A 27718-nucleotide genomic window follows, 5' to 3' on the forward strand; every position below is an offset into this window, starting at 1 on the left:
AGTCAAATGAAATTAGGACCATGCGACGAACACTTCAACTTTTAATACGACCGGAAACGACCACATCTTGGCTGTGGTGCGTGTATGAAATACTTTCCCGGTGATGGAAATTCAACTCAGGAATGCATAACCCCCCCCCACACACACACACACACACACACACACACACACACACTCTCTCTCTCTGTGTGTGTGTGTGTGTGCGTCTTGGATATTCCTGTGACTGGCTGTGAGGTAAGAAACCAAAGTCCGTCCCCCCGTTCTCTCTCCCCTGCTGCCTCCCCATTGGTCCGGACGGAGGCTCAGGAATGTCCTCATAGTGTTTAAATAGCGCTGGAGCTCCTGTGATAAGTCAGTGGACTGAGTGAAATACAGAGGAATAAGAAAACACAGCAGCTCAGAGGAGCTCAGAGGAGTCCTTGCCACTATTTATTCCACTCTTATGAGCGTCTAGAGGAACTGAAGGATAAATAACCTGACAAGAGGACTTTCCTGGTCATTTTTTTCCCCCCTTTTTTTTTATTTCGATACAACGTTTTCATTTTAAAGGTTGGTTTCATTGCTTTTCCTTATAATACTGTAATTATTGTTATCACGTTCGTGTGTGGCTCGGGTGTTTAACTCTGTGATGTTCCGGTTGCATTAGGGCTCGTTTTTTTGAAGAGATTTGAAGATGATGCTGTGGGGCATCTTTTTGCTATTGATGGTGTGGAGGTGCGAAGGTGCACGACTTGCAGGTGAGAACGTGGAAAAATGTGGAAAATAATAACGAGTTTTGCCTTTTAGAGATGGGAAATAATCCAAACACACTGAGATATGCACAGTTATAGACGATGAAAACGGACAATTCTGCCTATTCACATCATTTTTGACTGATTTGAAATCATGATACCCATACATTACGTGGCATTCAGGTTCCACCGATCTGACTTTTGCAGCTGTTTTGTGTTTATTTTTCACCTTTTGTTTTCCTGCGTCTTCGCGCAACACTGTCATTACACACATGGAGAAATGACCGGTGTCTTCTTTTTTCCTCTGACCGCAGAGAGTCGAGATGATAACAGTGTGTATGACCTGTTTGATCTGGCGCGAGTGAACAAGAGACACCACGGAGTGAGTTTGGTCAGAGGCGCGGATCCGTACAGTCCTGCGTACAAGGTCCTGAACGCGGACCTGATCCCCGCCGTCCCCAACAGCTCCTTCCGGGACCTTCTCGACTCCATCCAGGCCGAAAGGGGCTTCATCCTCTTGGTCAACCTGAAGCAGTCGAGGAAGACCCGAAACACCCTCTTGACGGTGGAGAAGAACGACGGCTCCGGACCCGTTTTCGAGATCATTTCCAACGGCAAGGCGAACACCCTGGACGTGGTCTACTCCACCGCGACGCAGCAGCAGGTCGTGTCCATCGAGGACGCCAACTTGGCCACCGGGCACTGGAAGAACATCACGCTGTTTGTTCAGGACGACCAGGCGCAGCTTTTCGTCGGCTGCGAGGAGGTGAACACGGAGGAGATGGACGTGCCCATCCACAAGGTGCTGACCCAGGACGTGGCAGACATTGCCAGCCTCCGGATCGGGAAGGGAGCTGTGAGGGACAGGTTTATGGTAAGATCCTGAGAAACTGACGAAATGTTGTGTAAGGAAGATACAAAGAGGTGACAGTTTAATAGTTTGACGATGGCCAATCTCTATCTCTATGTTATCTTCCGATAGGGCGTCCTCCAGAATGTGCGCTTTGTGTTCGGGACCACTCTGGATGCCATACTAAGAAATAAGGGTTGCCAGAATGGAGGTAAGTTTAGAAGAAAACTGACTGGATCACAGATCTGTTGGCTTATGAGGATGCAAATAGACTAAAAAATTAAATTGCCTTACCTCCTCTGTCCCACCTGCAGCTATGCTAACTGACGTCATGACCCTGGACAACCCAGTCAACGGCTCCAGTCCTGCCATTAGGTCCAATTACAATGACCACAAAGCCAAAGGTGAGATCTCTCACACACGATCCACTGCTCGGCTGTAAACCCGTAAGAGTCGTGTGTGTGATTTAATAGATCGTCCTGTCTTTTTCGTGTCATTCAGACGTGCAGTCCGTCTGTGGTTTCTCCTGCGAGGACATCGCCAGCATGTTCAAGGAGCTCCGGGGACTCGGCGTAGTCGTTAACCAGCTGTCCAAAGAGCTCCACAAAGTGGTAAGCTTTTTTGACTGGGGCGATCGGGGCCCTGCTCCCCGTCATCATCATCATCATCATCCACTTTTTCCCCTCTTCACTGCATCTTTTTACCCCTGCCTCTCGTCTATGCGTTTCCCATTGCGCGGCCACTTGTCACCGTAACGGCCAAGTCCTTAATTAGACCCATGTGAATACACAAATATGTTTGGCGGCCGGTTTAGCGTTTGCACTGCTTCACTAGACTCGAGCGATGTCTTAATCACAGTCTCGGTCGGTGATTCATTCGCGCTGGAACCTTGGCAAAGTAGAATTTTTCCGTCCTTTTCGGTTTCTAAGCAAACCCCCCCCCCCTTCTCTCCTTCTCCCTCTCTCAGTCGATGGAAATCTCGCCGCTGAAGAACGAATTGAAAATGCACAGCGGAATTTGCTACCACAATGGCATGGTGTACACGGACAAAGACGAGTGGACCGTGGACGGCTGCACCGAGTGCACCTGCCAGGTGAGTGCCATCGCACCTGTTGGAATGCGGCCGTGAGCCGAGCCAGGAATCAGCTGAGGACAGACGTTAGTTTTGTGTCCTGTATCCCTGTTGTAATGATGTGATAATGATGTTTTATGTTAGTTACCCTCCCTTTATAATCACTCTAGCTGACAGCACTTCTTCATCAACTATCAACAAAGTCCTTTATTCTACTGTAACATGCAGTAAAAGGTGTAATTAGTCAGGTGTCGGAGAGGATTATGTTTTCAACACAGAAGATAGGCTTGGAAATGTACCAGCAGTCATTTCTCACTATTTATTTTATTCCTTTTTTCCAGAACGCTGCTACCATATGTCGCAAAATCTCCTGCCCTCTGATCCCATGCGCTAACGCCACAGTGCCCGACGGCGAGTGCTGTCCACGCTGCGGAACAGGTGAGCTTGGTCTTTCAAAACCAGACTTTCACATTTCAGAGTAAGGATCCCTAAAATCTAAAGTCTTCAAATCCCTCCTTTATAGCACAAATTGCTGAGGACGGATGGTCTCCCTGGTCTGAATGGACCCATTGTTCTGTGACTTGTGGCCGTGGCATCCAGCAGCGCGGACGCTCCTGCGACCGCATCAACAGCAACTGTGAGGGCACCTCTGTCCAGACCCGTGACTGCTACCCCCAGGAATGTGACAAACGCTGTAAGTCACCCAGTCATTTCTTCACCAAAAACCATCGTGCTTGTGAATATTCTCCGGCATGATAACGAATCGATTGTTGTGTGCGTGTTGCTCACAGTCAAACAGGACGGCGGCTGGAGCCACTGGTCGCCCTGGTCTTCGTGCTCCGTGACCTGCGGCGAGGGCGTCATCACGCGGATCCGCCTCTGCAACTCCCCCACGCCCCAGATGGGCGGCAAGGACTGCGAGGGAGAAGGACGTCAAACCGAGATCTGTCAAAAGTCGCCTTGTCCTAGTAAGTTTAAGGCCCTGTTCCAATACCTCCCCTAACCCTACATTTTTACCCTAACCCTACATTTTGCGCGTTCACGTGTCGGTTGGAGCAAGGGGAAATGCGATTTTGCCCTTATAATCAACCCTCTGAGCTCTGATGCGGGCTTAAAAAGAAGTGGAAGATGAAACTGCCCACGATGCTTTGCAAATTCAGATTGGCGAAATCAAGATGGCGGCCACATCTACCAAGGAACTTTCGTTGTAATATACTTTCGCAAATAAGCACGTTACAATGTCGAATTGTGTTGGAACATGTTGCTTTGATATACATCCAAAGGAGCGTTGAGCGTTTGAACACTAATGTCAGAACATAAGTGACGATTTATGAAAGCAGCTAGCTAACTAGCTAGCGAGGGGCTACCCGCCGAGCTGGGTAGATGTAGCGTTTACGAGGACGGCGTTGACGGAGAAAAACAAACAGCTGATCCGGCATTTTTCCTGAATGAAAATAGTAGCACGCGCCAACCGGTAGAATTGTCAACATGTGACGTCGGTTAGCACGTTCGTTACGTTCACTACGCTAATTAATTTGCATGTAGTGATGTCCCAATACCACTTCCTTCAACGAGGGGAATTCACGATTGACGGCACTCAAGCAGGCAAATAAAAGTGTTTTTATTGATTTTTTTTTTAGTCAATGGAGGTTGGGGACCTTGGTCACCATGGGACATCTGCAGTGTTACCTGTGGAGGAGGATTCCAAACCCGCAAACGTCTCTGCTCTAATCCAGTCCCCAAATATGGTGGAAAAGATTGTGTCGGTGACGCCGCCGCGTCTCAATTGTGCAACAAACAGAGCTGTCCTATTGGTAAGTAAGCCTCATAGGAATTTAAAAAATTCTTCTTCTTCTTTCACAACAGGTAATGACTGGTATAATGATGGGTAATTAACGAATTCTTTCCTTACAGACGGTTGTCTGTCCAACCCGTGCTTCCCTGGCGCGAGGTGCGCGAGCTTCCCCGACGGCTCCTTCAAGTGCGGCAAGTGTCCGCTCGGGTATCGCGGGAACGGCGTCATCTGCAAGGACATCGACGAGTGCAAAGAGGTGCCCGATGCTTGCCATAGTCACAACGGAGTCCATCGCTGCGAGAACACCGAGCCAGGCTACAACTGCATGCCTTGCCCCGAACGTTTCTCCGGCCCTCAGCCCTTTGGTAGAGGAGTGGAACAGGCGACTGCTAAAAAACAGGTGTGCCTCCTTACTTGTTGTGTTCTAAGCTTCAAGGCTGGTCTGTCCGTCTCCTTGCATCTTTTTTTTTTTTAATACTCTGCAATTTCCCTTCAGGTTTGCAAACCTCGTAACCCCTGCCAGGACGGTAGCCATGACTGCAACAAGAACGCAAACTGCATTTACTTGGGCGTCTATTCCGAGTCTATGTACCGCTGTCAGTGCAAGCCGGGCTACGCGGGCAATGGTCGCATTTGTGGAGAAGACACTGACCTGGACGGATGGCCCAACACTAACCTGTTCTGTGTGGAGAACGCCACCTACCACTGCAAGAAGGTAGCCAGACCCCACAAGGATAGAAACACAGAAGACCATTATTATCCACCTGCACTCTGTTATTGTGATGATTGCCTCCTTAACCATCGCCTTTGTTCCTTCATAGGATAACTGCCCCAACCTTCCCAACTCTGGTCAGGAAGATCACGACAAAGACGGCCTGGGTGATGAATGTGACCACGATGATGACAATGATGGGATTCCCGATGATAGGGTGAGTCATTGCTGCAGTTTTATATAGCAACAAAGTGTGCTTTCCCTCAGAGAGCAGACATAGCAATCAGCTGCAGCCGTCCTTCCTCTGGGCAGCAGGAATGCAAAGTCTCCAGCGTGTGAGAGTGTGTGCTTTCAACAGGCAGCTAAAGTGGAAACCTAACAGCATAGGAACAGTTTAATATAATTGGACTTGGAGGATGAGGTGGCTCCGTGCCTCGTGTTTCTAAGTGTGGATTCGGAAAGTTGGGCAAGAAAAACCTTGCGGTAAAAATGACCAGCTCTCATGCAGTGGAATATCACATTCCAGTGAAAGAAAGAAAAACAAGCCTCTGAAAAGCAACGTTTTACCTCCTGTACGTATAATTTCTTTGACCCCTTTTTAGAAATAAAAATGATATTCTTCTTCTTTGGTGAATTCAGGACAACTGCCCAAGACTGTACAACCCAGGGCAGTACGACGCAGACAGGGACGATGTCGGGGACAGCTGTGACAACTGTGTGTTCGAGGCTAACACCGACCAAACCGACACTGACAATAACGGCGAGGGCGACGCCTGTGCTGTGGACATTGACGGCGACGGTAAGAGACCTCGCACAATACTGTCCTAAAGGCTAAAGATGCAAATTAGCTATTAGATAGCTAGGCTATAGACCCTGGTTCTGTACACGGCTCCCTGTCGACTAAACTAATAAACTAAACCGTGTTTGACTCAACAGGCATTCTGAATGAAAACGACAATTGCCCTTACGTTTACAACGTGGACCAGAGAGACACTGATAGAGACGGTGTTGGAGACCACTGTGACAACTGTCCACTGGAGCACAACCCCGACCAGGTAACATCAGACGTTCATGAATCAGTAAAACTCGAAATGGACAGATTTAAAGAAAAACTTTACAACGCATGCTAAACTGTAATAACAAGAAGACTCGTATAAAAAAAACGGACTCCGTTCTCCCGCAGATCGACACCGACTCAGACCTCGTGGGAGACAAGTGCGACAGCAACCAGGACATCGACGAGGACGGCCACCAGAACAACCTGGACAACTGTCCCTACATCCCCAACGCCAACCAGGTCGACCACGACAAAGATGGCAAGGGCGACGCCTGCGACCACGACGACGATAACGACGGTATACCAGATGAAAAAGACAACTGTCGACTGGCTTTTAACCCCGATCAACTGGACTCTAACGGTGAGTCAGGCTTCCGATGTTGAGTCAGGATCATTGGACGTCTCCTTTCTTTGTATATTCTAAAGTCTATTTATATTTTTTATTTTTTTTTTCTCAGGTAATGGCCGCGGCGATGCGTGCAAAGATGATTTTGACCAAGACAGTATTCTGGACATCGATGACGTGTGTCCTGAGAACTTTGCCATCAGTGAAACCGACTTCCGCAGATTCCAGATGGTTCCTCTGGACCCCAAGGGCACCTCCCAGATTGACCCCAACTGGGTGGTCCGGCATCAGGGCAAGGAGTTGGTGCAGACCGTCAACTGTGATCCTGGCATCGCTGTTGGTACGAAAAAACACCCTAACCCTAACCCTAACCCACAGACAGACACACAACACATTATACGAAGACACAACAACTAGCAGCGCAACCCGGTTCTTAACCTTTCCCCCGTCGTTTATCGCAGGTTACGATGAGTTCAGCGCCGTCGATTTCAGCGGAACCTTCTTCATAAACACGGACAGAGACGACGATTACGCCGGGTTCGTGTTCGGTTACCAATCGAGCGGCCGCTTCTACACGGTCATGTGGAAACAAGTCACGCAGACGTACTGGTCGCACACGCCCACGAGAGCTCAGGGCTACTCTGGCCTGTCGATCAAAGTGGTGAACTCCACCACCGGCCCTGGCGAGCACCTGAGGAATGCCCTGTGGCACACCGGAGACACCCCAGGACAGGTGAGAACTAACTTAGTCTGGTTTTTTTTATATATTTAGGGTCAAGGTGCTACTGAAACTGAAGCAGTTACTAACTTTAGATTTGTTTTTCCAGGTACGCACTCTGTGGCACGACCCCAAGAACATTGGATGGAAGGACTTCACCGCCTACAGGTGGCACTTGACCCACAGACCCAAGACTGGACTCATCAGGTGAGCTGAAATGGGGTCGTACCTTTGTTCCCCCCATCGGGGAGCATAGGACCTTTTTTTTAAAAAAGGGTCCTATGTTCCCCACTTTGTGGAAGCCTGGGTGTGGAGCTCCAGGGTAAAGGGTTAGGGTTAGGGTTAGGGTAAGGGTAAGGGTTGGGGTTCGGGTTGGGGTTAGGGTCAGGTTTAGGTTTGAGAGTTAGGGTAATGGTTAGGGTTAGGGTAAGGGTAAGGGTTAGGGTAATGGTTAGGGTTAGGGTTAGGTTTGAGAGTTAGGGTAATGGTTAGGGTTAGGGTTAGGGTAAGGGTAAGGGTTAGGGTAAGGGATAGGGTCCTATGTTCCCTGGGTCCTTTTGGGTGAACGGCGGGGAACATAGGACCCGGGGGAACATAGGACCCGGGGATCATAGATACGGTCCTAGGGAAATCCTCGTGACCCACTCGCACACTTCATTCGGAATGGAATCAAACTCACGTTTTGCCTTTGGTGATTCCAGAGTGGTCATGTACGAAGGCAAAAGAATCATGGCGGATTCTGGAAGCATCTACGACAAGACTTACGCCGGCGGACGACTAGGCTTGTACGTCTTCTCTCAGGAGATGGTTTACTTTTCGGACCTCAAATATGAATGCAGAGGTAAGCGCACGCACACAATTGACTGTTTGATTTATTTTAAAAAAGTACAATATTGGACTTTGTTAGTAACTTTGAATCGTTGTCGTCGATCTTTTCCAGATACATAAACGGACCCGCGGAGCCTTCTAGAAGAATGTATCAGTCAGTATGAACATATAATATGAGACCTGGATCAAAATATCTTTGACTTTTTGAGAAATGCACATGGGAGGAACGACGGACAAGCGAGCGAGGTAAAAAAAATGACCTCAGGACAAACCAAAGTTCCATGATGACTGATGAGGAACCACCATTTTTTATTGTTTTGCACACCTGAACTGTTTGGTTGGTGGTGTTCCTCTACGGATGAGGGAACCAAAGAGTGTTGTGTTGTTTTGTTTTTGAGGATTAATGTACATCTGCTGTGGACTCAAAAGTCACTTGTTTCAGAATGAAGAAAGCAATGAGAGAGACTTTCTTAGGTCAGGGTGAATACGCCCCCTTGAAGGAAACGTTGAGGGAACCGTGGACAGTATGGACGGAACTGTTGCTATCAGAGAGTGAATGGTGTTTTTGTGCGTTTTCTGTATGTGTGGCCACAATCGTTTAAAAGGATCCGACCCCCCCCCCCCAAAAAATAGATTCATCCTCTCAGGAACGAGCACTAAAAGGAAATGAGGAAAGCACAGGGATCACTGATCACACACGTTACAGTACATATCTTTACATTTTTTTACTGTAAGTGTCGAGGGACGTTAAAACAGAGCGGGCCAGTCTATATCCTAACTTTTTTGCTGTTTGCATTTACACAATAGAGGCTTTTAATTCATACTTCCGTGACCTGAAATCAGCGTATCATCACATATACATGGGACCCAATAGAGACGGATAGGTATCACTATGTGTTTGTCTATCTACGTGCCTGAGCTTGCGTGTTCAACTCTGACCAAGGGAAAATCAAATGAAAAACCCCTTCGTGTACAAATATTACCTCATGAGTTCTTTTTGTATTGAGTTCCAGCAATACACAAGGATCACTTTTCTAAAGCAACAGAGTGTAAATTGGTTGGCTTCGGTATCATTTATATGCTGTATATAAGATATTTTTGTAGCAAAAGAAGCCCAAACAGCAACGTAAAGGACTAAAGAAATGTCGTCTTGACTATTATGTGCTATTATATGTATTTTCTTGTGCATTTTTGATAAATTATTGTGTCTGTTTTCGATTGTCGAGGTTATTTCGTTTGTGTAGATATATGCTATTTAAATAATTTATCTCGAAGCGTGGCCTCATATGGAAGCGTTTCTGTCTGTATAAACTTATTTGCACACTGACATGAGGATGTCTTTGTTATTTTGTCTTTGTCTTTTTTTTTTTATTATTATTATTATTATTAGTGAAGCTTTTCTATAAACTTTGTTTTAAAGTGCTGTTTATACTCCTACCTGTTATTTTGTAATGTCAAAAGAACAATAAATACTTCAGGAAAAAAAAGTGAGTTTTTTAAGTGAATTCTTTTCTTTGTCGGGGGGGCAAACAAACGGTTAAATAATCAGCTCGATTCACTTTGATCGAGGTCTTCGCCCAAGAAAAGCAAAGAGGAGCAGAAGCTTTTGTCAGGCGACTGGAATCCATTAGACGAGTCTCCGAGAAAAGGGAGTATCCTCCGGAGTCGGCGGCAGGAAAACTCAACATGAAGTATAACCCACTTAAACGGCACATCCACACTGATCTGATTACACAGGCGGCGTCGCGTTACACCTTTAAAAGACAACACACGTGGTGCGGGTTGGAAAAATGACACTTTATTCGTAAAAAAACGTCTGAGATATCCACCGCCTCTTTGTCCATTGTGCTGTAGGATCCAGCACCAGTATGTCATCTGCAGGAATAATCCACACTGCCAATTTAGATCTTCCCCCCCCGAGCTGCAAAGAGCTGTAATCTAAGGCACCAGCGAGGTCTTGGTACGCCCCGCCGGTCTCTTTACATTAGAAATGACCTCATTCTTACCACACTGAGCTCACTGTGTTTCCATTACCCCCCAGATGAGTGGGTGTGTACGTCCTCCTGAAAATCAATCGCAGAGGTTGTGTTTTTAAAATGGACATTTTTAATCTCATTTCATCTGAATTGATGCTATTTGGCCACATGTAAAAAATATGCTCCTGAGCAGTTCTGTTTCCTGTTTTATTTTGAAATAATGACCTCTCATTCCAGTGTCTGCTTCCTGTGGAGTTTTCCCGCCTCTGTGATTTACCTGATGTGTTTCACCTGTTCATCGTTACCCCTGCACCTGTATATTTAGCCTGTGTTTCCTGCGTCTGTTGCCAGTTGGTGTTGTCCGTCGACCTGTATGAGCGTCCTCGCCTGTATTTTTGTATTTGTTGCCTTTGGAAAACCTGTTTTTGTTCAAGACCAGTGAAAGTTGTTGTCCGGTCGAGCTTTTGAGTCCACATCCATATCATGGTCAATTTATGACAACATACAATACATGCAGTGCAATCATGTGCTCTTTAAAGGTGCATTATGTAATAAATCTAAAGCAACTGGCCATAAAATCCTCCTAATATGTCACAGAGACTCAGGAATAATGTTCATATAACAAACTGAACTCACCAACAACAACAGTACAGACAAAATATTTGCATTAAAACAAATATTTTGCAGACTGCAAATCATGTTTATGTTTTGAAATCCTGTTTTTGGCATGTGGCGCCACCTACCGCCATCTACCAATCATTTCAGTCAGTAGAGTCTCAGCTGCCGAGCAACCACGGGTTGCCAGTTACGTCAGAAAACGAAACCTAAACCTAAAACCTAAGACCTCAGTGTTTTGAATTTGAATGTAGTAACTGTTTTTGGCCACATTCTTACATATGGCGCCTTTAAAGGGACACTGTGTAGTATTTATGGGTTTATATAACACAAAATCCACTTTTGTATACATATTATGTGCTCCTGCATTGTCTAGTTGCTGTATAATATTCTTTGTTTCATTTTCGTAGAGGTTCAAAAAGTCATGTAAAATAACATGGTCTCGGGCCGCGGTTGCATTGCCACGACGCCATGTTTCTACCGGAGCCTGTAAGGACAAACGCGAGAGAACAAATCGAGCGTCGCTTTACTTGTAGCGGAAGTCCCGTCTCCTCTCTCTCCGCTTCGTCTGCTACGGCCGCGGTAGCTCCGCCCTCTCCCTCGCCTCACGAACCTCATCTGCTGACACGGAGAAAGACGACGGGGACGACATTTGACCGGCTGAGGACACCGTAGCGCTCAGGGAAGGGAGGGGGTGAGCAGAGGAGCAGTTCTTTGTTGTAGATTTCAGCCTCTCCTCTAGATGGCACTATAAACTACTTACTTCACCTTTAAAACAACATTGAGTTTTTGTCTCAATGTCCGAAAAACTATGTACAGGCATTTTTTCCAGCTCTTTCCTCGCTGTTGACAAAGACGCTGATTCTTCCCGGCTCCGCCTCTGTGGACGCTCGGTGCGCGCCACTGTGGCCGACACAGAGCAGCGTTAGCTCGGCCTGTCCTGAGGACCAGTCGCAGCCCTTGCCAGAGTGACGGACACTTAAAAGGCTTGAGGTGAATGGGTCCATAGGTGTCCCAGTGCCAATAGGCAGCACTTCTGGGGCTGAGGTCAACCAAGTGCATGTCAGTAACTCACACTGGGCAAGTAGGAGCAAAATGGGGATTGTGTCAACAGCTTCCACAAATCTCCAAGACAAACTCATTCTGGAAAAATAGCAAATCTTTTGGCAGGGAACTTCCTCAAGCTCAAACAAGGGTCACACAGGCTCCGGTTTCAGGAGAGTCCTTCTAATCTGGTCCACCGTGAGGCCGATCACCTACAGAGGCAGGAATGGCAGGAATGTTTTTGAAAGCGAATGGGGGTCTGACTTATCCATCTTCTGTGAAGCATGCGCCGTCCCTCTGCTTTTCGTTCACAACCGCGCTCGCATGTGTGACCGCGTGGTGCGAACACACGAGGCCGTATTTCATGGAAGAAGAAGAAGGCTGATTTTTGAGTACATGTTTGTGTGCAGACCTCACTCCGCTGACACAAAGCTGCCGGCTAATTCTTCTGCGTGTCGTAGAACATTCTGCGGCCACATAGACCCCGGTTGTTAGATTTAACGACAGGCAATTTTCTGTCCTCATCTAAGACGTTCGATTGAATCCAGCGACTGCGTCTCCTTTTTCTTCGTATTGAGAAATCGACAAATCGTTAAAAACAGTGGGACTGAATCCATCTGTGTATTGAAAACATTAGTTGGCCGAAGATAACGATTGTGATCTTAACCAAAAGTTAGAGCTACAAATTTTCCAGCGATGACATTTAATGTTACCGAGCGCAAGATAGGCCAATTATGTACGAGTAAATCAAACGACTCGATGGTGTGGTGAAATGTGTATTGATCCAATTTTCTCTCCAAAGAGAACCACACGTTGCCTGATGATAATAGTGAAAGCACATGGCTGCAGCCATTGTGTCTTTGTTTTAAGGGTCACGTGGTCCTCGCTCCAACTCGGTCAGCTCACACTCGTCCAGCAGCCGAAGCAACTGCTCCTCCGTCAGGTCTGAAGACTCATTCTGTGAAAAGACATGAAAAATGCAAATACTTATTCTTTTCAGACACATAAGGGGCGACTGTTGATGCTATTTTTAAAAGGTCATATTTTAGTTTTTGTTGTGATTAAAAGGTTGTATTTGTAGCTTTTGTTGTATGAAAGATTTGCACATCATCAGCGAAACAGTGAAACAAAACATATTTGTTAAAGACGGAGCCCTAATGCAACATAATAGCGGGCCCAAAATGGAGCCTTGGGGAACCCCACGGGCTAGAAGCACTGCTCAATCCAGGATCTGATCTGTTGACGATTAACTATGTTTAAAACCGTTTCTACCCAATGACCTTGTGTGTTTTTTGCATTGTGGGACCTGAACAAATGAAAGAATACTGCTCATCTCAACTGATGGGCGACTAAAAGAGGTGGACGAAGGACACCGTAGATGCCGTTTAAAAAGGTCATATTTCAGTTTTTGTTGCGATTAAAAGGTTGTAATGGTAGCCTTTGTTTGACGTTAAGGGCGGAAATGTTTGCACATCGTCAGCGAAACTGTGAAACGAAACGTATTTGTTAAAGACGGAGCCCTAATGCGACATAATAGCGGGCCCAACATGGAGCCTTGGGGAACCCCACGGGCTAGAAGCACTGCTGTACTAGTCAAGATGGATAGGGAAAATCTGGCTCATCCCTCCATTCTACTGCACCATGGTCAGGTTCTCATCTTCTATTCCTCAAGTCATTTTTGGATGTCCAAAATCCCGAGTTGCACGATGTGAACACAGTGGTTGGCTACTCTTTTGTCCGCCATGTCTAGCTCCCTCCTTCTTTTCTGTTGTTCATTGCCTGCCACTCACTTCCCCCAATCCAGTGATTTACTGCTCCACCAGCGACGCACTACTCCAGCCGTAACAATCCGTCTCTCAATCCAGGATAATCTGTTGACGATTAACTACTTTTAAAAACTATGTTTCTGCCAACTGATGGGCGACTAAAAGAGGTGGACGAAGGACACCGTAGAGGCCGTTTTAAAAGGTCATATTTCAGTTTTTGTTGCGATTAAAAGGTTGTAATGTTAGCCTATGTTTGACGTTAAGGGCGGAAATATTTGCACATCATCAACGAAACATATTTGTTAAAGACGGAGCCCTAATGCAACATAATAGCGGGCCCAAAATGGAGCCTTGGGGAACCCCACGGGCTAGAAGAACTGCTGTACTAGTCAAGATGGATAGGGAAAATCTGGCTCATCCCTCCATTCTACTGCACCAAGGTCAGGTTCTCATCTTCTATTCCTCAAGTCATTTTCTTATGTTCGTCTTATCTTCCCCAATCCAGTGATTTACTGCTCAACCAGCGACGCACTACTCCAGCCATAACAATCCGTCTCTCAATCCAGGATAATCTGTTGACGATTAACTATGTTTAATGAAAGAATACTGTTCATCTCAACTGATATCTTTTTTTTTTAACCACCCCATCTAGATTTATTCCCGTCACAAATATCCTTTGCTGGCCTGAAATATCAGTCTGGACAAATCCACACATGACCTGCGATAACAGTGGCAGTTCATAATCGTGAACCAAAATTGCCGTTTGTCCCCCTGTGCCTAGTTGGAAGCTGCCTGGGAAAAAAACACTTCCAGTTGGATATAACTTTTGTTTTTCTTACTCACAGGCAGACCTCTGGGACGGCATGTGAGGAAAAGATGGAAGCCAGCCTTCTTAAAACTCAGTTATGAAGATAGGGGAGGGGGGGGGGGGTTTCAGAGCTGGAATAAATGTCATTACCTAATAACGGCGGTGATTTGCGTCTTGGCGACTGCTTCGATTTCAAGTGATTTGACTTAAAAAGTCGTAGCAATAAGGTGAGACTGTGAGTCGTTTACCTGTGCGAGTATCCCGCGCTTTGTTTGGACAGCTGCGACTCAACAGTCAAACTTCTTTCAATAACATCGACACTCGACTGCCCTTCAGGACGTGAGGCAATGAGGCAAAAATGTGTCCTGGAAAAGAACAGGTTCTCAAATCTCTGGAGTTGGAATAATCGTCGTTCTTCGTGGCCTGGCCTTAAAACCAGGACCTGCTTCTGCCGCCGATTCAGATAAGACTCTCGAAGCAGAACAAAGTAAGACTTTGGGGGACAGTGCAGTGTCTGTGATAGCGATCGCTTCTCCTTGTTGTATATCAGCGAGTCCCTAAAAGCTGATGTATTTTTACCAGATGTTTATAGAACCGAGTGGTTCTTCTTCAACACAACTTTCAGATACTGCAGCTCAGTGCAGCCGATACCAATACTAGGTCTACGCCGCGGTGTCTTATCTCATCGCGCTCTGTTCTCAGCCAGACGATATTATGACCACGGTCGTTTTTCATCAATTCAAACTCAGATCCTGCTGAGTCACAGACAGAGGCGCAGCTTGGGAACAGGCAAGGCAGGCAACTGCTTGATAGGGGGCCCCCGAGCCGATAGGGGCCCCCCCCCCCCCCCCCCGACACTCGGAGCCTGAGGAATTGGAATTCACCCTTAACTCTCTTCAGTTACAGTTAAATACAGCTGCAGCGCACAGTTACATGAACACTGTCCCAGGAAATCACACGATGCCTCTGACTGAGACAGTCACTGAGTTCAGCAAATTAATTTGTCCACAAATACAAACGGGGAACATAACATCGTAACGTTTAGTCCCCCCGCTTAAATCAAACGAAGAGCACGCGTAAGCTGCCTCATTCGATGCTGACTTTGGAACGGTGCCCACGCACTCACTCGCCCTTTGGCATAAGTAAAAGCGAGAAACATTTTTGACAGCTTTAGTGGCTCCTCACATGCAACGTCTAAGAGGAACGTCTCAAAGAGGCAGCGCTGTCGCATCCATCACCGCCGAGCAAACCGACGACCTCAGAGCCGCTGAGGTGACTGAAGTTGCTGCATCACAACAGCATTGAGGGTTAATGGATAATGTTTTGTTTTCTTTTTATTTCTTATTATAAACCCTCCAAATACTTTCTATACCAATATATAAATACCTAAATATCTGATCTGCACCACTAAGTGGCCGTTTCATAAATGTAGGATACCATTCATTTTGATTTAAGAACTGCCTTTTTATGCCTCAGCAGATAAATTCCCTTTCACCCCAACCTGTCTAGGCAGATGCCTGCAAATCTTTGAGTCTGGTTCTGTCACTGATTTCTGATTTCGTCCTGATAAAAGTGTTTTTCTCTCTCCACTGATGCCTTATAGTGCTTGCGATGTACAGTGAACTTGAGGAAATGTTTGTTGTGATTTGGCGCTGTACAAACAAAATTGAATAAAAAAATCAAACTTAATAACGATATACAAATACTATTTCTGATCTGCATCACAGAGTGGCTGTTTATAAAATGTAGGACACCAGGAATTGTTCAAATGTACTGATTTCACCCCCAACCTGTCTAGGCAGATGCCTGCAAACCTTTGAGTCTGGTTCTGTCAGAGAAGTGTTTTTCTCTCTCCACCGATGCCTTAGTGCATGCGATGATGTTCTATATTTACATTGAATTGAATTGAAATCAAACTTAAAGGTGCCATATTATGTAAGAATGTAGCCAAAAACTACTACTACTACTTACTACATTCGAATTCCAAATACCGAGGTCATTTAGATTTCGATTTCTGACGTAACTGGCAACCCGTGGTTGCTCGGCAGCGCCACGTGCGAAAAAACATGATTTCAAAACATAAACGCGATTTGCAGTCTGCAAAATATCGTTTTTAATGCAAATATTTTGTCTGTACTTTTGTTGTTGGTGAGTTCAGTTTGTTATATGAACATTATTCCTGAGTCTCTGTGACAAATTAGGAGGATTTTTATGGCCCTCGTGCATTAGATTTATCACAGAATGCACCTTTAATGTCCTAAGTGCGCTAGTTAGCGCCGGTCTGCTAACGTTACTGACATCTCATACTGCTATTGCCTCGCCCACCTGCTAATCTGAACCCAGCATTGCTTTTGTCTCAGTGCAAACCACGACGGGTTCATCGTGTCGCGTTTGCCCTCCGGACGCAGGAGTCCGGTTGCTCTCGTGACGTAACAAATCGGAGAGGGACGGGCGAACATGTGACTTCAGGCGAAAAATAATAATAATAATAAAGTCCTCAAGTCGCTGTGTTGCCGTGTCGGATTCCATCTGTTCGGCCCTGCGGCGATCTGGACCACCACCACTGTGCGGCTCTCACTCCGTGGGCTGTTCGGGTTTCAAGGTCACCCACTTCAGTCACATACCTCAGCTTTATCACGCCACAGACTCTGGGGGCAAGTTTTCCATTAATACACACACACACACACACAGAGATTCTATTCATTACACCTTATTTGCTCCTGTTCACATTGCTGAGAAGAAACTTGCAAGGGAATCCGGACAGTGGTGACATCATCGCGTAAGAAAAGCCAAATAATTATCAGATAACGGCGAAGAACTCACGGAAGGTGACCTTCTGAGGAACCTCCTGGAATGAATGCCCCGAATCCCACCGTCCTCGTTTGACCCCCACGATTTCACACTGTGCACATTTTACTATAAGACCTCTGTGTGTCTGTGTGTGTGTGTGTGTGTGTGTGCGTGTGACTTACATTTGGCTGCCGTTGTTTTCGGAGTGAGTCATTAACTGAAGCCCGAAGAGGAATAACAACGTCCAATATGAGGTGATTTATAGCCGTGATTCAGTTCTGTGAAGAACACACGCGGGAGGGAGGGTGGGAAAGCGGGCGCGTTAAAACTCTTAAAAATGCTGTTTCTGTGAAACGTGATGTTGCTAAATAGCACGTTTTTCACATTTACAGATAAGACTGACTCTACTGTAAGGCCAATCGCCGATACTAATGTCAAAATACACAGGAAAATATACAGAGGCACACAACAACAACCATGTGAGTGACACAGGGGCTAGTTTCCCATAAAATCACAGTGCCTTGCAGGTGAGCTGGATGTGGGGCAAACCATTCACGGGCGGGCGGGTGTGCAGGTGGCGGAGGGGCCCAGGAAGCACCAATAGGGGAAGGAGGGATGGCACACAGCAATCTGCATATAATGGAGTCTTCCACACAGGAGTACAACCTCCTCATAATTCACGACTCGCTGTCATTTGGACCCCTTTCTTTTGGTTGCTGTTATTTGCACCCGGTCTTAAAACTTTGCTGATTCACTGACTTTTTTTTGCCCCTTCACAAAGTTTCATTGGTTTTTTTTTTGAGCATTCTTCACAGCGTTTCCTAGAAACTTTTTTAGGAGTCACTGCAGAGTTACAGCCACGGCGCTCGTTCCCAAAAGCCTGTAGCTAAAGGCACAAGACAAGAATGTTCCAAAGGTGAACGGTCCCCCCCCCCCGATTTCTGCTTTCTCTCTGACATTAGATTTCGTGTGTGTGTGCAAGGATAGAAAAAAAAACACGAGATAGATTTATCGGATTGACTTTACCCTTTGTGCAAACGCCGTACCTGTTTGTTTTGTCGCGAAACCGCACTGTGATGGAGAGCAGAGGCGCAGCTTGTGAACAGGCAAGGCAGGCAACTGCTTGGGCCCCCCCGAGCCGATGGGGGGGGGGGGGCCCGACACTCGGAGCTCGGAGGGCTGTTTTTACTGAAATGTGCAGTGAGCAGCCGCCTCCCCGTCCCCCTTAAACAACAATGGGCGATTTGCAATGACATCTCAGTAGGAAACCCCCCCTAAAGGGGCCCCACCTCACTTTAACCTGTGTGAAGTTATCGTTCTGCAAGTTGGAAAATAAGGAGGATTATTTAAAGTGTAATGCATATCTTTATTACTCAGTTTATATGTTTTTTTATGTTATTTACAGTATTTTATTGTTCTATATACGTTTATATAGTTTTTTAAAGCTATTTACAGTATTTTATTGTTATTTTCATAAATATTTTCACATACTAAGTTAATTTTTGAAAAAAAAAAATTTGAACTCATACATTTTTCTTTGGTGTCAGATTATCTGTAACACAATGGTGACGAACACTGGTCGGAAGGAAGGGCCCCCTGGGAATTTTTGCTTAGGGCCCCTACAGACTCTAGAACCGCCTCTGGATGGAGAGGCTTAATTTAAACCATATAAAAGATGCATGCTTGACTCACGCTTAGGTAGTAAAAGCGCTAAGTGGGACTGGAGCCACTCCCTTACATCAAATAAGGCACCATGACATGCAACCCAAACCTATTCCTGGCCTAATTAAGCACAAATGTATTATTATATGTTTTTTTTGTCTTCTTTGGAGGAAGCTGTTCTTTCATTATTATCACACACGTCTCTTAACCACAGGTGCAGCTAGAGTCGTTGCACTTTTATAAACCGTCTCCGTGAGCGTCTCGTAACGCAAACAGCAGCAGTCGGGCTCCATTGTTGCTGCTTAAAAGATTTATTTGTATGGAATTGGCCTGGGAGGGCATTCTCAAACACTCTGACACAGCTAGAGTAAACTCATAAAGTTGATTTGTACGTCGTACCCTAACTCACACGTCTCCTCACTGTCCTCCACCAAAGAAAGGCTCCATTTTGTGAGTCCGTTGTTGCGTAATGTGCACGTTTTTCCACTGTGTAACACGAGAAGATCAATAACGCACATGAAGCGTAAGCTTGTGGTATAAATCATCGAATTTTGGAAAATATAAAATTCTGCGTGCATGGCTTCCAGTTCACGAACAGCAAACCGCTAATCCCTGCTTTACAGGAGGTCGTTGTAATTACTTGGAAAATTGAGTCAAAAGCAGAGGCGGTTCTAGAGTCTGTAGGGGCCCTAGGCAAAAATTTCCAGGGGGCCCCCCTTCCTTCCGACCAGTGTTCACCATGATGTTACAAATAATCTGACACCGACGAAAAATGTATGAGTTAAATTTTTCAAAAATGAATGAAAAGAACAATAAAATACTGTAAATAGCTTTTAAAAAACTATATAAACTTAGTAAAAAAATACATTACACTGTAAAGAACTCTTCATTTTCCAACTTGCAGAATGATAACTTCACACAGGTTAAAGTGAGGTGGGGCCCCTTTAGGGGGGGGTTTCCCTAAAGGGGCCCCACCTCAATGACTGAGATGTCATTGCAAATCGCCCATTGTTGTTTAAAGGGGACGGGGAGGCGGCTGCTCACTGCACATTTCAGAAAAAAAAACACCCCTCAGGCTCCGAGTGTCGGGGGGCCCCCCCTATCGGCTCGGGGGGGGGGGGCCCACGCAGTTGCCTGCCTTGCCTGTTCACAAGCTGCGCCTCTGCTTCCAAAGCCTTGTGTAAAAGCAGCGAAACTGTAAAATAACAGTTTGGATCTTTCAAGCCAATGCGAGAGGTCGACCGTTCCTTTAAATACTGCTACTGAGGTTAAAGGTTTTCTGTGAAGGTGCAGCAAGTCTCACGCATCTGCAGATTCCTGCATGACTTCACTTTGATCGACTCCAGTGTGTGACGTGAGGAGCCTTCTGTTGTGCAAACAAAAGCTAGATGAGATCTGAGAACGAATCATTTCATCCATCCCTCCTGTAGCTCCCCCTTACGCTTCTGAGTTTTCCTTTTCGCTGTTAATGCTGTTTCTCAGTACAGTGAAAGTATTCTCAGTCGTACGCCGTTAAACTGCATCTCTCATGGAGCACAGTGGTAAATCGTTTTCCTGCAACTTCACCTGGCCGCTCTCCCACTTCAACTGTCAAAGGAAGGGCAATCGTGACATTTACAGTAAATCACTCTCTGCAGTAACCGGTTAGCCTTAGTCTAGCCTGACCCGATACATTAATCACACTTTATCTCCCCTGTTACGATTGTCTCTCTTACATCACGACTTCCCAGAACTGTTTAACTGTCGTCTAGGATTCTATTCTAGCACACAAAAACAAACGGCAGCACTCGGAACCGCGTCACGGTGCCATATTTATTGCGCACGTCTGTCAATTTGAATTGTTTAAAGGTGCCACGTGTAAAGAATGTGGCCAAAAACGGGTACTACATTCAAATTCAAAAACACCGAGGTCTTTTAGGTTTCGTTTTTCTGACGTAACTGGCAACCCGTGGTTGCTCGGCAGCTGAGACTCTACTGAATGCAATGATTGGTAGACGGCGGTAGGTGGCGCCACATGCCAAAAACATGATTTCAAAACATAAACATGATTTGCAGTCTGCAAAATATTTTTTTTTAATGCAAATATTTTGTCTGTGCTGTTGTTGTTGGTGAGTTCAGTTTGTTATATGAACATTATTCCTGAGTCTCTGTGACATATTAGCTATATATATTTACCTCCTCGTTAACCCTCCGCATTGCCGTACTTGCGCTATCGTAAAAAGTTCCAAACGGCTCGTGAAAGCTGAGAAGTTGCAAGTCAAAATCCAATGTGTGTGTGTGTGTGTGGGGTATTACGGTAACTTTACTCGCGCTGTTGCGGGAAGCCGGCAAGAATCAGCGTCTTTGTCAACAGCGAGGAAAGAGCTGGAAAAAATGCCTGTACATAGTTTTTCAGACATTGAGACGAAAACTCAATGTTGTTTTAAAGGTGAAGTAAGTAGTTTATAGTGCCATCTAGAGGAGAGGCTGACATTTTACAACAAAGAACTGCTCCTCTGCTCACCCCCTCTAACCCACCCCACCCCTGGGTGTGAATGAACGTAGCTTTTTGAACTCACAGTCATCTCCGGGCTCTGACCCAGGATCTCCAGCTGCTGTTGGATCTCTTGGAGCCGCCTCTCCTGCCTTCTTCTCTCCTTTCTATCCTGCAGGACCTTCTCTGCTGGCTGCGGGTCTCCATCGCACTTCCAGCCAACCTCTGAGCCGTGGCCCTGACGCACACACAACGGACACAAACCGGGTTTGTCACAAGCAGCAAACAAACTATTCCGCGTGTGCATGTGGCTTCCGTTTAAAGAACATAAAACAGGGGTTAAAATGATATCCTGTAGAGCTTGTAGAGTGTTTAAATCAATACACTTAAAATCAGGCCTTCATTATAAGACCTGATGAAGTCTAACCCAGGGTTCAGCCGGAGCTACATGGGTCCATCATAAATCCCACATTTACAGTATCCACGTGCACTGGGGCATGAACCCAAAACACCCACGACCTGCATCCAAAGCAAACTATAAAAGTGGGTCAGGAGGAAAATGGGCGCATCACGACGGATGATGAGTGAAAGTCCTGTTGTTGGGTCATTCTTTTTCACCGGGGTTCGCTCAAAGAGTTGGAACCATCCAGAGCAGGGGTGTCAAAGTCAAATGACCTGGGGGCCAATGAGCATCTAATGGTGGTCAATAGGGGGCCCGGCCTAGAGAACAAAAAACCATTACGATATGTCTAGCTCATTAACGTAGGGTGCAAATTGCCAAAATGGGCGCCAAAATTCAAAAAGGCCCGACTTCCTGTTGAGTTGAGGCCATAGGTTATAGGGCACTTCCTGTATCATGGCGAACGGTCGAAATTTGCCATGACGGCAAGGGTTTGCTAACATTGCTAACAAAAAAATATTATATTATATTCTGTCACCTCACTGGCGTTTAAACTTTGTTTAAAAGACGGCGAGGTCGTGTGCCATGTTTTCATTGGTGGGGCCGCATGTCATCGATCGGGGGGCCGCATATGGCCCCGCGGGCCACCAGTTTGACACCTGTGATCCACAGTGAAGTCATCAGAACTTTAATATTTAAGCTGCCGCATAGTGTGCTAAGACAAGGCGTCGCGGGAAAGAACAAGCTGTGGATGCAACCGTTCACTCTCACACCTACGGTCAATTTAGAGCGTCCAATTTACCAAATCCCCATATCGCATGTTTTTGGACTGTGGGAGGAAGCCGGAGAACCCGGAGAGAACCCACGCACACATGGGGGGGAACATGCAAACTCCACGCAGAAAGGCCCTTGTTCCAACTGGGGCTCGAGTTGGCAAGAGAACAAACCGCTACGCTAACCGCGTGTGGCCCTAAATGGGATCATAACTGACAAAAGTGGCATATTCCATTAAAGACCTGAAACTAATGGCTGAGACCATTAAGTCCTCAGTGTTTACTGATGCAAATCATGTGAAAAGTAGGCTCATTTCCCCCCTTTTTTTTTTTGCCACCAGCGAAGTCGCCCCTTGTGGCTATTAAATATACTCTTACGAGCCAGCAAACCGACAGACTATGACCATATTATATATATACATATATGGTCTATGGGTAGATGTCAAACATTAGGCCACACAACTATAATAATCATTACTCAGCCCACTTATATATTTAGTATAAATGGAACAAAATGAACAGCACCATAGAAACACAGCGGTGACCTCTGCGGTGACCTCTAAAAATATACTGCCGTGCCATAAAAGCAGCAGCAGCAGCAGCATGTTCAAAAATTGTTGAGTCTAAAAGGGATATAGTCGACCACAGGGACTGTTTTGGAGTGTCAATCCAGTGCCGTCTCGGCTGCCGAGCAAACCACGGGTTGCCAGTTACGTCAAAATACAAAACCTAAAAGAAGAATTTGAATGTAGTAACCGTTTTTGGCCACATTCTTTACATACGGCGCCTTTAAATCTTTGCCGTAACAAATAGAACAGCCAGAATAGCGTGTGCGGTCTCACCTGGCAGTGGCCCCCCCGTCTGCCTATAGGGAAATAATGACAGCTTCTATTTGAGGCCACTTTTTTTACGTGGTCGCGACTAAAGCCCTTCTGTGAAGACTCACTCGTCTTTGACGGCAAACGCCAGAGGACCACGGCGACGTCAGACTGTGCAGAAACGCAGCATTCCAACCAGGAAAAATAAAAATGAAAGTCTAGCTTTACCCCAGCCGTCCTAACACCACTAAATGCATGTTTCCAAAAAAAGCCTAAAAAACATTTTTTTTTTTGGGGGGGGGGGGACTGTTTATTATATTTGGAAACAACAGCTGCTATTCAAGAACCATAGGCTCCAAAACATTGGAAAAGTTTCGCCATGGTTACTGACCCAACTTCGCCTCGGCACGGCACAGTTTAGGTCGGTTTCCCGCTACAATATAGCACCTACTCGACGTGGGCGGAGTCATCGCTGCGCGGCTGCATGAAACGGCCGTGACTTTGTTTCCTTGTTCCAAACGAGCGACTAGTGACTTGTAAAGCAGTTGTTTTCGGCGTAATATTTAGATTTTAGACATTTCCCTGGTAATTGTTGGAGATTAACCCTCGCTTTTGAGGATTATTAAGTCTTTTTAACTGATCTACAGTTACGGCTTGATTCTTGTATCAGCTTAGCTCGCAGTACCAGGTACTATCACTATTGGAATCGCGAGATAATTCCGACTCGAGCTAGTAGAGCTAGTAGAAACGCGCCATGATATAATCCTATTTAGAACAACACAGATTTGTTTTCTTAGCGTGAGCCTCACTGTCTTTGCGCTGGCTCTGGATTAGCGTATAGTTACAAACGAGCGGGTGAAAGCACTCGGAGAGCGTAAAACCTCCACCAGGGCCACTAATTTCTACCAAAAAATGAAAGGTGCCATATGTAAGTAAGAATGTGGCCAAAAACGGTTACTACATTCAAATTCAAAATACCGAGAGGTCTTTTAGGTTTCGTTTTCTGACGTAACTGGCAACCCGTGGTTGCTCGGCAGCTGAGACTCTACTGACTGCAGCGATTGGTAGACGGCGGTAGGTGGCGCCACATGCCAAAACATGATTTCACAACATAAACATGACACATTAGGAGGATTTTATGGCCAGTTGCTTTAGATTTATTACATAATGCACCTTTGAATCCTTTCATCCCTCGGGGTAACGACCTACAAGGCCAGAAATTTGAATCAAAATCAAATTCACCTGCACCTTGAAATGAAAAGAAAAAACGGAAAAGTTCAAGCTGCAAAGCCGTGACATAATTCGTCGTCTACGATCGTTGACAAGTGACAGTAAACTGTTACGGGTTTATTGTCTGTTTTAATAAAACAAGTCAATGGCCAATAACTTGTTTGCATTGCTCTTTTCACAGTGATTTTTTTAACTCAAAACATTGATTAATTGAATTACCAGCGATAACAACTCAATGCGATATCTTCAGATCGATGTCCAAGGCATTGGCAAATGAGTTCTCTCTCTTTGTTTTTGCATGTAATGAATCACAGAAGAAGAATGAGGGAAGAAGAGTTTCTTGACCTCAGCAGACTCCAGCGATCGTTCTAATACGTCGGGATATTTGCGCTTCAGGCGGAACGTTTGATCGCTTTGACTCATTATGGAAGTCAGACGGAATGACTTCCAAGGGTCCAGCTCATCCGATGTGGTGATCTGCTCCATCCTTTTCGATGAAATCAAATGAATATCTCGGTATTTTGATGATAAATCGGCGTATTACGCTGACTGCCAAGCGCACCTTGAAATCAAATGATTAAATAATAGTAAGGAATGTTATTAAAACGGAGAGAGAGAGGGGGAAAAAGTCCTCCAGACGACCTGTCCTGCTTTTTACCTTACGGATCCGATCTTTCATTCCCAAAGTATGAAAAAAAGCCGGCGCCAGTTGCCACGAGCAGCACAATTACTGGTCTGTTATTGATGTGATCAAGCATGTCTGTGACGTTCATTAAGCGCTCATTGAAACGCTGTGATCGATTCTAGGATTTGCGAATAGAGGCAGAGCATTCCATTCAGCGACTGTCATGGTCGTTTGAGTGTGTGCGAAACAGCTGCTGTTCGTTCGCTTGATGGATGAGCCGCTGTTGTCCAAAGTGACGACGCAGGGAAAACAGTCGGGGATTATCTCATGCCAAACACTTCGCTTCGGATTAATTGAAAACAAAATCTCCAAATGCCTAATACTGAGCAACACTGAATGTGCTGTACCTCGATGTTCCCCATTAAAGGAACACACACAATAGATCCCATCAATCAGAACGGAGCGATCCACTGAGACGACTGGCCTGGGGATGTGTTCTCTGCTCCAAAAGTGGGTTTGACTGGATCATGCAGTTTCTTTCATAAACAGAACAGACATCAAGATTAATAATAATAATATATAAGCGTTAGTGTTGCGTCGGTCATGAGCGATTCGTTCGAAAGAATAAATCATCTGAGTGAACGAACAGACTGGGATCACTTCATGAACTGATTCGTTCCTTTCTCAGTTCAGTTGAGGGCGTGGATCTTCCGCGTTCTGTGAATCGCGGTCACTCACTCACTGACCCGCGCACGTACTGACACACACTGAACTGTGGCTGTGGACGTGAATCTCGTTCGTGTCGCAAATAAACTGACACACAGAGAACTGGTGAACTGTGGCTGTGGACGTGAATCTCGTTCGTGTCGCAAATAAACTGACACACAGAGAACTGGTGAACTGTGGCTGAGGAACGAACTGACACACAGAGAACTGGTGAACTGGGGCTGAGGAACGAACTGACACACAGAGAACCGGTGAACTGTGGCTGTGGACGTGAATCTCGTTCGTGTCGCGAATAAACTGACACACAGAGAACTGGTGAACTGTGGCTGTGGACGTGAATCACGTGAACGAACTGACACAGAGAACTGGTGAACTGTGGCTGAGGAACAAACTGACACAGAACTGATGAACTGTGGCTGTGGAACAAACTGACTCACAGAACTGGTGAACTGTGGCTGTGGACGTGAATCTCACGAACGAACTGACACAGAGAACTGGTGAACTGTGGCTGTGAATCTCGCGAACGAACTGACACAGAGAACTGGTGACCTGTGGCTGAGGACGTGAATCTCGTTCGCGCTGTCACTCACTCAATGACCCGTGGCGCGAACGTACTGCACTCAGGGAGGACGTGAGTCACGTAGCAGGGCACTGAGCTCCTGCTAAGCACTGAACGATTCGGTGAACGAATCTTTTGAAGGAATCATTTTAATGAACGGATTCTAGTCATTCAGTACACTCAAATGAACTGCCGATCCCATCACTGATAAGCGTCTTGCATCAGGTTGCATCGACTCTTCACTTCCGGTACCTTCTTACGTTAGGTACTGAGGCGGACGTAGCTCGATAACTGTGTTTGTCGACTCGAGACAAAACCAAAAACCGGGGGCCACTGTTCTCCGAATCCGCTAATGAAGTGTCAAACATGATAGACGGCGTGAAACAAATCAAACTAAAAATTGTTTTCCGTTTAATTTTCCCGGAGCGTGGCAGCTCACCATATTCTAATTAATTCCATGTCAGTTTCATAAAGTATGAAAAAAAGCAAACCGTTTACACTTCTTAGAATAACAGTTGGAGCGTCTCACGTCGTGTTCTGCACGGGTGTTGTTATTTGTGAGACGATCGACGTGAATTGTGGGTATTTAAGAGTCCAAACAAGAGGCAGACATTGATATCCTTTGATGCAGGGTTTTCAATCCTGCTCCATGTTTGCCTGCTCCAACGCACCTGATATACTGTCGGACTGAGAAACTAGATAAATAAATACCATTACCATCCATACAGAGCGTTTTTTTTTTTCTCTCACACACACACACACACACACACAACAACAACTTCTGTCTCCAATCTGTGTCCTTGCCACATGTGTGTACTCACACACCAGCCCCCGAGTGCCACAGTTTTAAATCACTTCTGAGTATTTAGGGAACACCGAGTACTCTGATGAAGTCGATCTTTTGTGATGCGAAGCGCTCGCCAAAGATTTGTTTCTGCATGCAGTAGCCGCAAAATGGAAGGGATCGGCTAAGCAAAATGTGGACGAGGGCCAATTGTCTTTGGAGGCGATTGGATATTGGGCCAAACCATCACGTCTTCATCGGGCAAAATGCCTTAAAAACGTCTTCAAAGTGCCTTAAAACCCTAACAATGACGCGGACGTCGTCTTTAATCACCAGCTCGATGCGAAGACAAATGTGTGCGAGGTACGTACTCGTGCTGTTAATATTTGTCGTGCATCATTTGAATTTGAAGAATTGCTGCTTCTTATTATTATTATTTGAGCCTAAGGGTGAATTCCAATTCCTTGCTTAACCCTCAATCTCAAAAATGCGCTCCCTCTAGTGCAAGTGCTGTCCCGATTCTCAGAAAAATAAAGGTTGAGGGGGCAAGTTTAAGGCTC

General features: G+C 45.8%; 2 protein-coding genes across 2 annotated transcripts in view; one reads left to right on the top strand and one right to left on the bottom strand.

The window, feature by feature from the left end:
* Positions 1 to 384: 384 nt before the first annotated feature.
* On the top strand, positions 385 to 9583 carry LOC310942285 (thrombospondin-1-like). The gene is made up of 22 exons (XM_083907642.1): positions 385 to 549; positions 647 to 737; positions 1046 to 1605; positions 1714 to 1792; positions 1896 to 1985; positions 2083 to 2192; positions 2549 to 2674; positions 2995 to 3091; positions 3177 to 3347; positions 3445 to 3621; positions 4294 to 4467; positions 4568 to 4848; positions 4945 to 5163; positions 5270 to 5377; positions 5800 to 5959; positions 6097 to 6215; positions 6344 to 6578; positions 6676 to 6903; positions 7025 to 7296; positions 7391 to 7488; positions 7983 to 8122; positions 8222 to 9583. The coding sequence occupies exons 2-22, from the start codon at positions 674 to 676 to the stop codon at positions 8227 to 8229; spliced, it is 3516 nt and encodes a 1171-aa protein (XP_083763768.1). The 5' UTR covers positions 385 to 549; positions 647 to 673; the 3' UTR covers positions 8230 to 9583.
* Positions 9584 to 12609: 3026 nt separating this feature from the next.
* The window catches only part of fsip1 (fibrous sheath interacting protein 1), a gene marked incomplete at both ends in the record, with an annotated part of 31652 nt that continues 16543 nt past the window's right edge, over positions 12610 to 27718 (bottom strand). Inside the window, 2 exons of the mRNA XM_083908060.1 lie at positions 12610 to 12702; positions 21329 to 21481. Coding sequence (XP_083764186.1) covers positions 12610 to 12702; positions 21329 to 21481 — 246 coding nt within the window. The remainder of the gene's footprint in view (positions 12703 to 21328; positions 21482 to 27718) is intronic.

The sequence above is a fragment of the Microchirus variegatus genome (genome assembly GCF_963457635.1).
Source record: "Microchirus variegatus genome assembly, chromosome: 21".
NCBI classification, from domain to species: domain Eukaryota; kingdom Metazoa; phylum Chordata; class Actinopteri; order Pleuronectiformes; family Soleidae; genus Microchirus; species Microchirus variegatus.

Excerpts from the sequence above, each read along its gene's own strand:
- LOC310942285 (XM_083907642.1), top strand. The coding sequence starts at position 674 with ATGATGCTGTGGGGCATCTTTTTGCTATTGATGGTGTGGAGGTGCGAA. Across the intron at positions 738-1,045 it reads CGAAGGTGCACGACTTGCAG|AGAGTCGAGATGATAACAGT; the intron begins GTGAGAACGTGG and ends CTCTGACCGCAG. Across the intron at positions 2,675-2,994 it reads GCACCGAGTGCACCTGCCAG|AACGCTGCTACCATATGTCG; the intron begins GTGAGTGCCATC and ends CCTTTTTTCCAG.